This window comes from Ascaphus truei, chromosome 1 (assembly GCF_040206685.1).
Source record: "Ascaphus truei isolate aAscTru1 chromosome 1, aAscTru1.hap1, whole genome shotgun sequence".
Taxonomy (NCBI): Eukaryota; Metazoa; Chordata; class Amphibia; order Anura; family Ascaphidae; genus Ascaphus; species Ascaphus truei.
The window spans coordinates 495,418,686-495,434,195 of record NC_134483.1 but is presented as its reverse complement, the minus strand read 5'-3'; the positions used below and the strand labels follow the sequence as shown (position 1 = coordinate 495,434,195).

The following is a 15,510-nucleotide window of genomic DNA, read 5'->3' as shown; positions in this document are numbered from 1 at the left end:
TTCCTAGAGTATCTACTCATCTCTAGGAAAACACAATTGGATGATCCATTGAATGATAGTATTTTTACTTTCCATTTTTATATTACTCAACGTATAACTTTCAATCAGCAGTAACAACCACTGCCAAGAAGATTCAGGTCATTGTTAAAGTGTGTTTTGCCAGTGAGCAGCAGAGTCGAAGCAACGTGAGTTACAGCAGGAAAACAATATTCTGTAATGTGCTAATTTTATGTCTTGTTATATTTTTGTACTTGGGAATAATTGATGGGAACTGCATTTTTTTATGATTGTTGAGATAATGTTTCCGCACATGCTTATTTTTTTATGTTGTGTCTGACCAGGAAAATATTCCCAAAAGGACTGATAGCAAAATAAATTAATGATGTACTTACCTTTTGAATTTCAAAAGCACACATGTTTTGTCTGAAAGCGGTGAGATATACATGTGTTACACATTGATGCTATTAGTTTTTGCACAATGAATAAACCATAGTGGAGCTTATGCACTTGGATTATCTTTAATATTTTTTTTGTGTGCGTAAAAATGTCAGCGCTATAAATAATAATCATAATACAAGTTAAAAGTATTGGAAACGTTCATTAAATGTCCATCATTTGTACGGTATGTCTTCATTGTGTCCTGCTGAATATCTGATGGATACAATCTAAATTAAAACAGAATTATGTGTGTTTTTAATTTCTAACTAGTGTTCACAAAAATAAATTATTAGTATCATATTATTTCTAATAGCTATAATACACTGTGGTAACCTACAGGTATATAGTGAAACATCCATTTTTGGGTTAATACATTGCAACTTAATTGAGACTTTTCAGGGTTTACGCCAAATTGAACGTGGCGGATGATTTCAACGCATTCTCATATTTTTCTTTAGTACATACCGCTTGATTTCTTAAAAAGTGCAATATCTGGGGGGAAAAGCACTGGCGCTCCACTTAGTTCCCTGGCAAAAAATTGCCCTACTGCTTTTGCTGAGAGTGCCTTATTGCTTAGTAAGTTGCAACTGCAAGGTGCTAAATTCAAGCTTTGTGATAAAGATTACTTCTGAAGCCTTTCATGTATTCATTTTATAGTACCAGAACACTAGTAAACATAATGTAATGGTATTTTCATTTACAGGCGTGTGACTCTGCTGGGTAGTCATTCTTTACATTAGGTTGAAAGATGTGGCGTTAACACTGAATTCTGCATACCTTAATAAATAAGTCCACAAAAAGAGAAAGAATGTAATCTAAGATTAGATAAATTGTTGCAGATGCACAAATATTAGCTTTTAAATAATAATTTTGTACTGCATTTGTGTATCTCTTATCTAAGGTTTTGTGGTAATTTATGTAACAAATGTGCTAAGTCACACTTAATGCATCATTTTTAGCCCATTCTCATCCATCGCAATATAACCCTTATCCCCAACATAACAGAGTATGTACTATGTACATGGCATGCATTATTGTGTCACCCACCATTAGTCAAACTGTAGACGCCCTCTGCAGAAGTTTTCATGAAATAACTATAGCCCATTACGGGGCATATTTAATCCTACGGTAGGTGCTACTCAACACAACAACTTCCATGCTGGAGGCATGAGGGTTAAAGCTGTTAGCGTGTAGATGACTGTGTTGCAGTCTGTTCTTTTGGTGAATTAATTGGTTTTAATGGTTCAAATTTTTTTTTGTAACTTTTTATTTATTTATATTTTTAAAAGCTTGGAAGGGAAACCAAAAAATAAAAGGATGGGGGAGGATGGGGGTATAAAGTTAACATCGTAGTATAAAAATCAGGTAATATCAACCGAACCAACCCACAAGACACAACAACCAAATCTCTAAATATTATTTTGAATCCCTACCCAGTTCTAATCAAGTATATCCCCTTGAGGACAATGGTTCCCAGACAGGAAGTTTCTAGTTTTAGATCTTAGAAATACTGTTAATTTCTCCATTGTTTGAACCTCTTTTAATCTCTGGATAATCTCTCTTCTAGATAGGGGTTGGGTTTTTTCCATGCTCCTACTTGTGTTACGGTTTACGTTTTCTAGAGGTTTCCCGAGCACCAACATAAGTGGGTCTAGAGTGATCCTTATCTCAATAATTTCTCATATTAGGTTCTAAACCATTATCCAAAATCTGTGTATTTTGACAGGACCACCAGATATGGGCCATATCCCCCACACCTCCACCTCCTCTCCAACAGAGAAGCAGAGATTTGCGGTCACTGGGAAGATCTGCCTTAATCTTTGAGGAGTGTAATACCATCTAAGGCTGCGCTTATAGTGCCGGCGACGCGACGGCAACGTCAGGCTACGGTCGCTGGAAAAATCAAATTGAGATGACTTCCAGCGATCGCGGCCAAGCCGTCGCTCTGTCGCGCCTTCGCATCGCTCTTACTATAAGCGCACGCAACGGCGGCAATGCATTTGTTTTGCCGCGACGTTGCATCGCTGTCGACGGCCCTATAAGCGCAGCCTAAAGATAATGTTATATATATTTTATTTTGTTATTGTGCAGATTGATGTATTTGTTGCATTATCTCAAATATCTTCTCAGTCCTCCCATGTAATCTCTGTCTGAAAATCGTGTGCCCACTGTTCCATATAACGATGGGTGTATGAGACATTTATATCCAGAGGGGTGAAATCTCGGTATGAAATTGAGATAAGCACCCTTTGATGACTGTTTTTACATAACTCTTCAAATCTTGTGTAATCTGAGAAAATCCCGCCCTTTGACACCTGTTTGACAAAATGACAGACTTGTAAAAATCTAAACAACTCCGATCCTGTAAAATCATATTTATGACAAAATTCCCCGAAATTCATTAATTTACCTTTAAGTAGCAAATTCCCAATATTTTTTATATTCTGAGCCTTCCATAGGTTGAAACCATTAGTATACAAACCCGGACCAAAATCAGGATTATCAAAGATGGGGATACTGTAAATCTCGAAGGGGTTGATTTTATATGATATTGGGATTTAGCCCTTTGCCAATCTTAATGGTAAATCTTATAACCACCGAGGCAAAATATTTTACTAACTTTCCATTCCATAAAAGAGCCGGTAGTATTACTGAATTGTTGACGATTCTTTCTAGGTCAACCCACCTATATTGGCTTGCCTGTGAGTGCCCAAAAATAATCTGCTTCAAACGGGATGCCAAATAATATTTTTTTTTATATCTGGGACTGCCTTAATGGTTCTATTTAAGGAGAATTTTTACATGCAGAAAATTCGCAGTGGCATTATTACTTTCTGACGTGAATTAAACAAGTGAAAGGTCTGAGGTAAGGGCCCTTGTGCCTTTAAACATCATGTCTGTACCTGCTCTGTTTATGGATAAAAACAGATTAAGTTTTTTACAGTTCTGATTCCTGTGTGCTTCCTTCACAGCAACTACAACTGTACTTGTGAATTTAATTGTATCATGGCGTTAATTTAAATACTCTACGAATTCAGAGAATTGTGTTTTCGCGCCTGTTAACACCAAGAACTTGTCATCTGTGTAGCCATTACATGCTGCAATGTGCGCTACATACTGTACTGCTGTAAAGATGCAAGTCTCCTCAAATGTAACCATTACGATATTAGCATACAGTATGAGGGAGCCACCCCAATAGCAGTACCCTGCGTTTGTTCATAAGAAATCTATTCAGGCAAAAAATATAAACTACAGTAGCTGAATTTTATACATGCCTAAGAACTTTTGTTGTGCATCTCTTGAAATGCCCATGTGAGTCGATCTATGTGGGCAAGACCATAAAGAGTCTAAAGGCATAGATCTCACAACCTACAGTACTGTAAATGTAATAGCAGGAACACAGAGCGCAACACATCAGTGGCTAAACACATAAGAGCAATGGCCCATGGCCAAGCTCAGCTGAGATACCATGTTATTGACCAGGTCACATTATCCCCAAAAGGGGGTGACAGAGAAAGACACCTCTGAATCAGTAAACCCAAGAGGAATAAATGAGAGATTGGAACTGCATTTGGTTCCTGTAAATGGGTTGTTCCATATATGTGCTGGTGGGGTGGATACTTACCACTGTGACTGTTCCCCTTAATTTCCCCCCAATACTGGTAGGGACTTTAAAATGTTTACTGCAGCTTGTGGAAGACTCTTCTTATTTAAGGCAATTTATGAGACTTTGCTTAGATCTCAGCACTTCCTCTGGCCTTGGCTTGGTTTTGCCAACTGAAATACCATTTTAATCATGGGCAATATACAGTAGATTATTTTCTCACTTTTTAAATAACTTACTATAGACCTTAATTATGTATTTAGGTGTCTGTCTTGTTGCTAAGGGCTTCTCATCGTTTAAGAGCAATTTCATTTAGTCTATTCCATATTGTAGGTACAATGTGATGCATTGTTGATTTAATACATAGGTTATTTCCCTTACAGAATCACGCTAGATGATCAATATATAATTCTTCAGAGATTGTGGTTGATATATTAACAAAAGTTTTTTATTTACAGAAAATATAGACTTGGGATTGAATAGAAAAGAAAATCAAGCTCTTGGAGTTTCCTGTCATATATGTGCAGTAACAACTTGTGTTTATCAAGTTTTATTACAGATCTTTCTCTGAAGCCCATATCTCCAAATGCCATTATTGTACTGCAAATTGATTTATTTAAATTTGCCTACATACTTCTAGCCCCGTTGGTGCATGACGTGTCATGTGACATGTTTGTTTACCATCATTCTGGTTACTAGGCAGCAATGATCCATGCTGCCTTCATTGTGGGTGACGTCACTGTGTATGTGCAGTCTTCGAGCCCCGCTTACGCATGCGTGCTGACGTCATCAACATGGACTTCATTCCGGTCTTCACATGGCATGGTGCCACATTTCTGAAACTGACTGGTGATGGGAGACGAATGATCCCTTTACTACTTAAGGGTCATGTACTGGGTGGGTAGCTAACATTTAGCAACTATTTGCACTTTATTCCTATGTGCCTCCATATTTTTCTTTTTGATATTCAGCTATATTTGGAGCATAGGGCTTCCTGATGGGCTAACCAGCTCCAGGATTATACTTTACTTTATACATTTCCTAGGCACAGGGAGTGCCTCTTGATTTACTCTATTACCTTCCATGCTGGAGGATACCTTACAACCCAATCACTTTAATGGACTGTAAAGGGCCTTGGCAAATATAACCCTATATCCATTATGTAACATTGAAGTGTAGACATGATGAATAACTTGCAGTACTCAAAATGTGACAGGTATTTATTTCTTAATAGTTATATAGCAGCAAAGCACAATCTATTTAGGGGTCAAGGAGAAGGCATAGTAAAATAACACTTAATCAAAATTCTCTCTCACGAGAGGTTAATTTAGTGGTTCAAGGCACACCCAATAATTTCGCACTCTCTACAGGAATGGGACAAATGAAGATCTACATTTGATCCTGAATTCCCCCTGGGGGTGATGAGCTTCTCATTTAAGCTTTGAAAGTCTCAGGGCCTAAATCAAGCGAGAACATTTCTCGTCAGATGCGCTTCTCCCTTCCAGCATTTCCAGGATAGATTTAGCTTTAGGAAGGGCCGCCGAGAGTGGGTACGGGCCCCGGTGAAAAATTATTTTCAGGCCCCTGAGCAGCTCCTTTCTCTCTCCCCCACTTACACGTGGCGGAGGTCTCCTTGCTGCCGTTCTCCTTCTCCTTATGGACCGCAGTGTCAAATGAGGCCACGGCGGTCACCAATGTGACGTTGCACAGCGTGGTGTTGCCATAGTAATGCGATGTTGTGACGTTATTTGACGCGGAGGTTCAGAAGGAGAAGGAGGGCGGCAGCAAGGAGTGACAAATAGTGATACTATGCAACATAGTCGGGTGCCGGGCCCCCTTCCGGACCTGCGGTCCCCGGTAATATGTACCGGCTTCCCCCTCCTCTTGACGGCCCTGTGTACAAATCTGGCATTTTTTTCTCTCTCCAAAAACCGCTGGGCCGCAGTAAGAAAACGGATCATATTTAAAAATACCTGTATGGCGGGCTGTAACTCTAAAGGGATGATTACATCCATACATCAAATGTTACCAATAATTCTAGCAAATCTAGATATGTTTCTTCTGTATCCTTTTCCCCTCTTCCCATTCATATCTGTACAACATTTCCAATATAAAACAAAGTTTAAAAAAAAAACAGTTAACATAATTAAAGTAATTAATTGTTTATCAGTTTAGTTATTGTGCCTTTCCGAGAATGTACATCATCATCATCATCATCATCATCATCATCATCATCATCATCATCAATTTTTAAGTAAAAACACACCTCCACTTAAGGGGGCACCGCAATACTTTACAATGAGCCACAATCAATACTTGACCACCAAAGCATTCCCTATAACAGCATATTGTTCACTTACTGTATCTCTTTGGTCCATCTTCTAAGCAGAATGACAGTGTTAATGTCGCATCATCTTCAAAAAATTCTGTTGCAAAGGCATCCCACCAAAGATTGTCACTATCCTGGAAAGAAAAAAAAAAAAAAAGAAGAATGTATGCCGATTAGAAAATAATAAAAGTTAAAAAAAAAAAGTTGGAGTTTTTACTCAAAACCACAAATAAAATGTTTTTAATTCAACCACATATGGATGTGATGCAAGTACGCCAAATAGGGCCTAAATCATATTCTTTCCAGATTTATTAAGCAACGCTATGATTAACAATCAAACCGGAACTCGTTTTTGGCTGGGGGGTGCTGTACATACAAAACCATGTAAAATAATGTACATACATTAATAGAATATAAAAAGGTATAAACCCAGGTGGGCTGCAGCACCTCCAGAATCCTTAACTCCATCCCTGATGTTGGGAAACAATACCATGTTATTTAAGTAGTACTTAAGTTTGGAGACCAATTTGGACATTTCCAGTAAATGTATTGATCCTGGAAAAATTTTGAAATGTTTAAAGTTATAAGAGCACTCCGTGATTAAAAAAAAAATGATTACCAATTCATCAAAGGTAATTATTACAAAGTCAGAAGTCGACATAACAATCAATAATACATATAAAACAAAAGAATACACAGTATAAGTATTACGGATATATACTTTAGACCAGGGGTGGCCAACTCCAGTCCTCAAGGGCCGGTCAGGTTTTCAGCCACTGATAAAGCCACCTGTGCTGAAGCAGGGATATCCTGAAAACCTGATATGTTGGTGGTCCTTGAGGACTGGAGTTGGTCACGCCTGCTTTATACTGAGAAGGCGGAAAATAATGAATCCTAAAGCTTTCTGAAATCGTTCTTACTTAATGTGAAAGTGTTTATCACATGGACATGCTGGGTAGTATTGGCATATACATGCTATGAAGAAATTCCTCCCTTTGAACATATTCCAATAAGGACCAAGAATTATTTTTCATATGTTTTGTTATTTTATTTTTCATGGTTGGGTCATTAGGTCAAGGATTATCTGAATGGATTAGTTCCGGGTGGTCATTGATTCTGAAGATCATAGAGGCCTTGGGGCCAAATGCTCACAGCTTGGTTAAGCCACTTAACGTGACTTTAACTTAATGTCACATTAATAGTAATGCTGTGTCCTGAAAGGACAATAACGTAATGTTAAGTCATGTTTTCTCTCGTAAAGAATAGCACTGTAATATTGCAACATCTATCTCCTAAAGTCCATTATGGTTAACGATAGGACTTAATGTTATGTTAGTTAAAGTAAATGCTCCGGGGAGCGGAATGTGTTTTAGGCCCGCCGGGGGAGGGATGGCGGAGTTAACCATAGTCAAAACAATGCCTTACTAGCTTATTAGTCATACAATGGGGTGTGGGGTACTGTAAGTGTTAGGAATATATTAAGCCCTCAGAAGACATTAGTGGCCAGCTAGCCATGCGATGCCTATGACTCGATTACACTCTTTGGCTACTAAGGGCTTAAGACATTTTACAGTTGTTAACATTTTATGCAAAACATTTGTGTCATCTATTCCAGGTTGGTTTAGGTTATCTTACCCACAGTATATGTATATAATCGCCATCATATACTGTATATAGGCAAAATTAGAATAGCGCCAGCTATTAACACATAAAAATGTGTGTTAATTTTTGGCAATGCCTGATTTTGCCAAATATCAGAGTTTAGTAATTTAGTAAAGTCATGCAATTTACTCATTTTTATTCTAATTTCTGCTAAATTGAAGTCACGTTAAAATACACGTTTTTGCAGTAACACGTCAAGTGGATATCCTGTTAAAAATAACTAGTTGTTGGTGTTAAATCAGATTTTTTTTCCTTATTGCATTGTAGTGGGAGACAAACAGATACAAAAGGATATCATATACATGACAAATGGTCTAACAGTATAAGTGAGTGTATAGAAAAGTTCTAGCTATCATGTTAATACTAATAAAGGAGAAGGAGCGGCTCAGTGAGTAAAGTCACTGACTCTGGCCCTGAGTTTGAAGCAGGGGAACCTGGTTTAATTCCTGGTGTCGGCTCCTTGTGACCTTGGGCAAGTCATTTATCTCCCTGGGCCTCAGGCACCAAAAACATAGATTGTAAGCTCTATTGGGCAGGGACGGTGTCTGAATAATATCTCTGTAAAGCACTACGTAAAACTAGCAGCGCTATACAAGAACAAACAATTATTATTATGTACAAATACACAGAAACACACATATTAGAAAAATATAAAAATGTATTAAACAAAAATACAAAAGAACAAAAATAGCACAAGGGCACTGTATGGGGAGAAAAAGTGCACAGAAAACAAACATACAAACTTACCCATAAAAACAGAACAACAGGAGTAAAGCAGGCAACAGCCTAGAAACCCAGATCACAAGCAAGGACTGGCGTCACAGGTCCTCAACTGGCCTTCTAGGCCAGTGTTTTTCAAACAGGGTTCCTAGGAACCCGTGGGCTCCCCAGGCATCCCTGAAGGGTTCCCTGCAATTTTCTGGTCATTTGGAAATTGGATCAAATACAGGCAGTCCTCGAATAGGATAGTGAAACCGTTGTAAAGTGAGTCCCATGCTAATCAGTGGCAGTGAGCGTTGAATAACGCATTCAGGCGTCAGAATAACGCATTCCGGCGTCAAAAACCGGCCCATAAGGTTGCATTGTAAAGCGTTGGATATGCCATTCGTTGTAAAGTGAAACGTTGGATAGTGAAGACTACCTTAACATAAGAATTTCCAATGCATCTGATCATAGAGTTGCTATTAGAGAGGGTTGGGGGTTCCTCAGAATTTCACTTGGGTTTCCTTTTTTTTTTTTTTCAAATTTTTTTTATTAGGCATTCACATATTTCACATTATACAGGTGATAAACGTTAATACAGCCTAATACAGATTTTCTCCTTTTATTGGTTAAGAAAACCAGAAAGAAAGAGGAAAGCTCATCGCTCCCCTGACCCTCCAGGGGCTGTGTGGGGAGCGTGAGTGTGGAAACAGAGAACAAGAGTGGGGGAAGGGAGCGGAGGGTGGGGGGGGCGGATGAGGTATGCCCGTTGCTTCCCGTGTCCTCAGTCAATTTTCGTTAGCACCTCTAAACTGTTTTTCTTTGTTGCTTTTCATATATGGTTTAGTGGCGTGGGGGTGCCATATGGGTTAGCCACGGATCCCATGTTTTGTTAAAGGAGTCAGTGGATCTTTTCAAAAAGGCAGATAGTTTCTCCATATTCATCACCTCTTGTACCCTATTTTTTACTGTTTGTTTTGAGGGGGGAGACACCTTCTTCCAGGCGGCCGCCACCGCACATCTAGCCGCTGTTAGAATGAAGGAGATTAATTTACTTGTTGGTCGGTCCAAGTCTTCTAAGGGCCTGGCCAACAAGTAGGTCAACGGGTCAACAGGGATTTTGAGGTCTGTGACCTCTTCTATTAATTTTTGTATAGTTCCCCAATATTTTTGAATTTCCGGACATGTCCACCAAATATGTGCCATGTCCCCCTTTTGGCCGCAACCTCTCCAGCATAGATCGGACGCCTGGGGGTAGATTTGATTTATTCTAACTGGGGTAAGATACCAGCGAAACAGTATTTTATATATATTTTCTTTGATTGTGGTACATATGGAAGTTCCTGAGGCATTTTCCCAAATTCTTTCCCAGTCCTCTCGGTCTATAACTATTTCCAATTCTGCTGCCCAATGCAGCATACAGTATAGTCATGTGTGGGGGCTTCTATGGCCCTTTCCAATTCAGCGTAAATTTGTGTTATAAGACCTTTCTGGTGGCCTGTTTCTCTACAGAGCCGCTCAAAAACTGTGAGAGGGGGAAATTTCAACGTTGGGGATAAGGTTCGAATAAAGTGCCGAATTTGTAGATACTTGAACACATCCAACCTTGCTATTTCATATTTGGTTTGTAGGTTTTGATAGCTCAGGAATTTTCCAATACTCAGGAGGTCAGCGACCGTTCTAATATTTTTTGCTTTGAATTGGTCCAATTGTCTGGGCTCACAGCCAGGAGGGAATTTCGTATTTTTATGAATTGGTATGAGTTGAGATTGGGGCGTAGTGAGCTTAAATTTAAATTTGCATTTCGTCCAGGTCTCCCATGTGTGTCTCATTGGGCCTAACTTAAATTTACTATTCTGCATGTCTTCCTTGCTCAGGGACCAAAGGCAAGCTGGCAGTGAAGGCGTCCCGGCGTAATATGATTCTATGTCTAACCAACAGTATTGGTTTGGGTTGGCGTTCCAGACTACTGCCTGTCGCAATTGTGCGGCTTGGTAGTATTTTGTGATGTCTGGAACACCAAGTCCTCCTCTTCCCCTTGATGCCAAGAGAACTGTCCTGGTGATTCTGGGTTTCTTACCCTGCCAAATAAAGTGGAAGATTAGTTTTTGAATATTCTTTAATTCTGAGCCAGGGATGTGGACCGGGAGCGTCTGAAAGTAATATAGTAATCTGGGGAGTATGTTCATTTTAACTGAGATCATCCTCCCGATCCATGATATTTGATATCCTCCCCATTTTTCTAGATCTTGTTTGATTTTCCGAAATAGGGTCGGGTAATTTTGTTGATATAGGGATTGGTAGTTCCTCATTATCTTTACTCCCAGATATTTGATTCTCGAGGTGCTCCAATGATAGTTAAAGTTTAATTTGAGGAGTTTCACCTCTGGCTCTGGCAGGCTTAAATTTAGTGCTTCCGATTTATCGTTATTGATTTTGTAGCCTGATATATCTTCAAAGTCCCGGAGTTCTTTTTGGAGGTTAGGTAGGGATATTTGAGGTTGTGTAAGGGTTAGGATGACATCATCTGCGAATAGTGATATTTTGTGCTGCCTGTGTCCAATTTCTATTCCTTTGATGTCTCTATTGGCTCTTTTTGCCGATGCCAGGGGTTCTATGGTTAATGCAAAGAGGAGAGGAGATAGGGGGCATCCCTGTCGAGTTCCATTAGTAATCTCAAATCTCTGGTTACTGCCCCCTGGTATTTTTACTGTTGCAGAAGGGTTAGGGTGGCCAGGGACATTGACGTGGGGATTTGGTTTCCTTCCATGAAATCGTTAAATATTTTTAGAAGATGCGTGGATAATACTGGCAAGAATCTCTTATAGTAGACATTAGTGAAACCGTCGGGGCCAGGAGACTTAGTAATTTTTAGTGATTTGACCGCCTCTTCCAGTTCCTCTTTTGAGATCTCAGCGTTGAGGACTGTGTTTTCCTCCTCCGTTAGTGTGGGGAGCTGACATTTATCTAAGTATTGCGCTATTAATTCGGATGCTATTGGTTCAGGGCGGCCATTTTTGGATCTTAAGTTATACAGTTCGGTGTAAAATTTTGTAAATTCGGCTGCTATTTTGCTGTCGCTATGTTGTATCTCACCAGACCTGCTCTTGATCGCCGTGATTTGGGACCGTTTATGCACCCCTCTTAATTTAGTCGCAAGAAGTCTGTCTGCCTTGTTCCCTTTGTCATAATATTGTTGGTTGGTCCATTTCAGGGCCTTCTCAACATCCTCAGCTGGATTTGTCTAAGTTTTGCTCTGGCTGTTGTCAATGTTTTCTATATTTTTTTTGAGGGGTTAGCTTTATGAGTTTGTTCTATTATTTTGATATTATCCGTGAGCTCCTTTATTCATTTTTGGCGGGCTTTTTTCCTGTGGGATGCGATGGAGATGAATTTCCCTCTAATGGTTGCGTTATGGGCTTCCCACAGGATTGCTGGTGAGGAGACGGATCCTGAGTTAAAAAAAAAGTAGTCTCGAATGGCAGCTCTGATCTCTCTTTCTATCTCAGGATGGTTGAGTAATGAATCATTTAGCCTCCATGAGTAATTTATTGTTTTTTCAAAGGGGGTTGTCAAGGTTATGGTAATCGGGGCATGATCAGACCATGTCCTATGTCGGAGTCAGTTGTTGCCGCCACCACATTTTTTGTGGCCAGAAAGTGGTCTATTCGAGAGTAGGTCTGGTGAGGTGCTGAGTAAAAAGTATAGTCTCTCTGGCCCTGATGTTGGGTTCTCCAGATGTCCACCAGTGAAAACTCGCTTAGGATTCCCCTGAACCTTTTCCCTATGATCTGGGAGGGGGTTGTACGGGGGGGACCCATTGTGGTTGATCTGTCCTCGGTAGGGTTGAGGACCATGTTTAGGTCTCCTCCCACTATCATCGATGACAGATATCCCAGGTCTATGCCCTCGAGAACTTTCTTTAGGAATTCAGTTTGGTTCTCATTTGGGGCATACACATTGATCAGAGCGATCGCTGAGCCCGCTAAGGAGCCATTTACCACTAGAAATCTACCCTCTGGGTCCGCAGTTGTTTTGATATGATTGAATGGGGTGCCCTGTCTGATCAGGACAGCTACACCCCTTTTTTTACTAGTAAATGATGCGAAAAAACACATTGGGAACACTTTTTTGAATAAATTTGGGGGGTCTTGTGATGTGAAGTGGGTCTCCTGTAGGAATATGATGTCTCCCCCTGATCTTTTCATATCTTGGAGTGCTAATCTCCTTTTTCGGTTGTTCTGGAGGCCTTTTACATTGAGTGAGGTAATTTTAATTGTGGTTCGGCTAGCCATTTGGGTTCTTTTTTAGAAAGTACCATAAGGCCTCATCTTTCCCACTTGAGAGGCCCTGATCCAGTAAATCTAAATCTAGTTTATATTTCTGTAGGTGTAGAACTTGCGAGTTTTTTTTGGTTAGAGTGGATATTTTGAGCTGAGGAGGGGGGGCGTGGGGAGGGGGAGGTGGGGGTCGGGCGGAGATCTGCTGGGACAGGGTCAGCAGATAGAGATAGATTGTAGCAAGGCCTAGAAAAGGCCTTAACAAACTTTCGCCAGCTTTAAGAACAGCCGGCATTTGGGCTAGGAGAGCCCTTCTGGGGTGGTTCCGGGTCCGTCAACCGTCGGACGTCAGAGGGGTCCAGACCCTCTATAGAATTTAGGGGGGGGTGACGGTACATTTCAAACAATAAAGGCATTTCACGTTTTTGTATGTTGCGTCTATTATACCACTCTATACAATAAGTATACTATATACTGTTTGGAGATCAGCGAGGATACATTTAGCTTTCTTATATACATTTGGTTCCTCTGGATGTTGTTCCTTCCTCCATTGTCTTTGTATTTAAGTGGGGTTCTAGATGGGTTTGCTGATCAGGGTAAGGTGGGGGGGGGGAGGGAGGGGAGGGGGGGAGGAAGGAGGAAGGGGGGGATGGAGGGGGGGGGGGAAGTATAAGGGAAGGCATAGGGGCATTTCACACATTGCATACACTTCTCGACTTTTGTATAGTACCGTTATCATGCATTTCTATATCATATTTGTATTGTAAGCAGTTTGGCAATCGGTGGGTTTGCTAATAAGGGTGTGGGGGGGAGAAGGGGGGGGGGAAGGTAGGGTGGCTGGGGACATTTTTCATACTGCGTCGTGTATATTCAGCTTACAGTCTTGTAATTTTATTGGGTATTGAGCAGGTTAGTGGGCCATGAGCTTGTATATATCAGTCCCATATGCTGTGATCTTGGGTTTTGGGGGTATGGGGGGGGGTGGGGGCTTGGAGGGGGGGCAGGAACCAGGGGGGACCAGGGGGGGGGTGTATGGAGGTGTGTGGGGGGAGGGGGTATGTGTGAGGGAGGGGGGGATGGGAGGGGGCTATGTGCTTGGGTTGAGGCAGAAACGGGGGGGGGGGGGCGCGAGGCACCTTCTGTGGTATAACATTTTATTATGTTACTCACGGCCTCCAGGGCACCAACATCAACTTATGATTTTGCGTCCCTTAAGTCAAACAAGGTGGTCCGGCTCCCCGGGGCCACAGTTGTCCTCCGTCTCTCGAGTTGGTGGATTTTTGTTGAGTCGGGATCTGCGGCTTACTCGTTGATGGGCCGTACCCCCCCCCCCCCCTTCCCCCGCGGGTCAGAAAATCCGTCCCGCGGAATCGGGGAGACCGGCAGGAGGAGGGGGGGCGAACATCCCCGTGGCCGGGCCAAAAAGACTGGAGGTCGGAGCAGAGGGAAGCAAGGCCGGGGACCAGGCTCTCCCCGCGTACCGGCAATGGAAAATCAACGATCCCGTTACATCAGGTCGAGTCGGGTGGATGCCAGGTTTTCCAGGCGGCTGGCGGGATCAACTCTTGAGCCATCGCGGGACTAGGTGACTCGTGGTCCAGTGTGGAGAGCGGTGTTCTGTGTCAGCTTGCTCGGGAGATCGGCGGCACATTTCCAGGTACAGCTCCGGTCCGGTGGGGTGCTTTCAAAGGTGGTTATGGGTCCCCCCTCTCCCTCGGGACCATGCAGGGGGGTTTGTTCGGGTGCGGTGGCGGCGGTTACTGTTTGTCCCTGGAGTGCTGGGCCGCGATCCTCTCAGATGTCCGGGGAGGGTCTCCTGCTGCATCTTCAGAGGACAGATTGCCTGATAGCCATGTTTGTGGAGGGGTTAAGCCCAAGGCCTTTGCAAATGGGGCCATGTCTGCGGGATACTTCATGGATAGGAACTTTCCATTTTTGTTCACCGAGAGTTTAAATGGAAAGCCCCATCTGTACTGTACTCCAAGTTAGTCAGCGGCTTTAGCTCCCGTCTGCGGTCTCTTGTTGCTTTTGACAAGTCGTTGTAGACTTGTAAGGTCTCGTTTTGGAAAGTTATTTCTCCTATGTCTCGGCATGCTGAGATGATTTTCTCTTTGGAGGTGTATTTATGCATTTTTATTATAACATCCCTTCTCCGTTTCGGGTCATCTGACTTGGGTCCTAATGCGCGATGAGCCCTGTCCATTTCCAGTTCTTACTCCTCCAGCTCCCCGCACACCAGGTTGAAGAACTCCAGGAGGTAAGGCTGGATCTGTTCTTGCGTGACTGACTCTGGAACATTCCTAACACGAATGTTCTGTCGCCGGTCACGATTGTCTTGTTCCTCCATACCTTCTTTGAGGAGGGAGATCTCCTCGCCTAGGCGGCTGATCTCTTCTTCTGCCTCTCCTTGCCTTTGTAGAGATTCGGTGAGCTTGTTCTCTAGGGTGGTAGTCTTTTCTGTCAGCCCTGAGATCTCCTTCCTTATGTCGCTCACT

The 15,510-nt window shown here is 41.9% G+C and overlaps 1 protein-coding gene across 4 annotated transcripts in view; it reads right to left on the bottom strand.

Annotated features, from left to right (window-relative positions):
- Positions 1-15,510, bottom strand: part of LDB2 (LIM domain binding 2) — a 448,439-nt gene that overhangs the window by 310,153 nt on the left and 122,776 nt on the right. For all 4 annotated transcript variants that reach the window (XM_075569001.1, XM_075568993.1, XM_075569006.1 and 1 more), the window contains exon 2: positions 6,403-6,505. In XM_075569001.1, the coding sequence (XP_075425116.1) occupies positions 6,403-6,505 (103 nt within the window). The remainder of the gene's footprint in view (positions 1-6,402; positions 6,506-15,510) is intronic.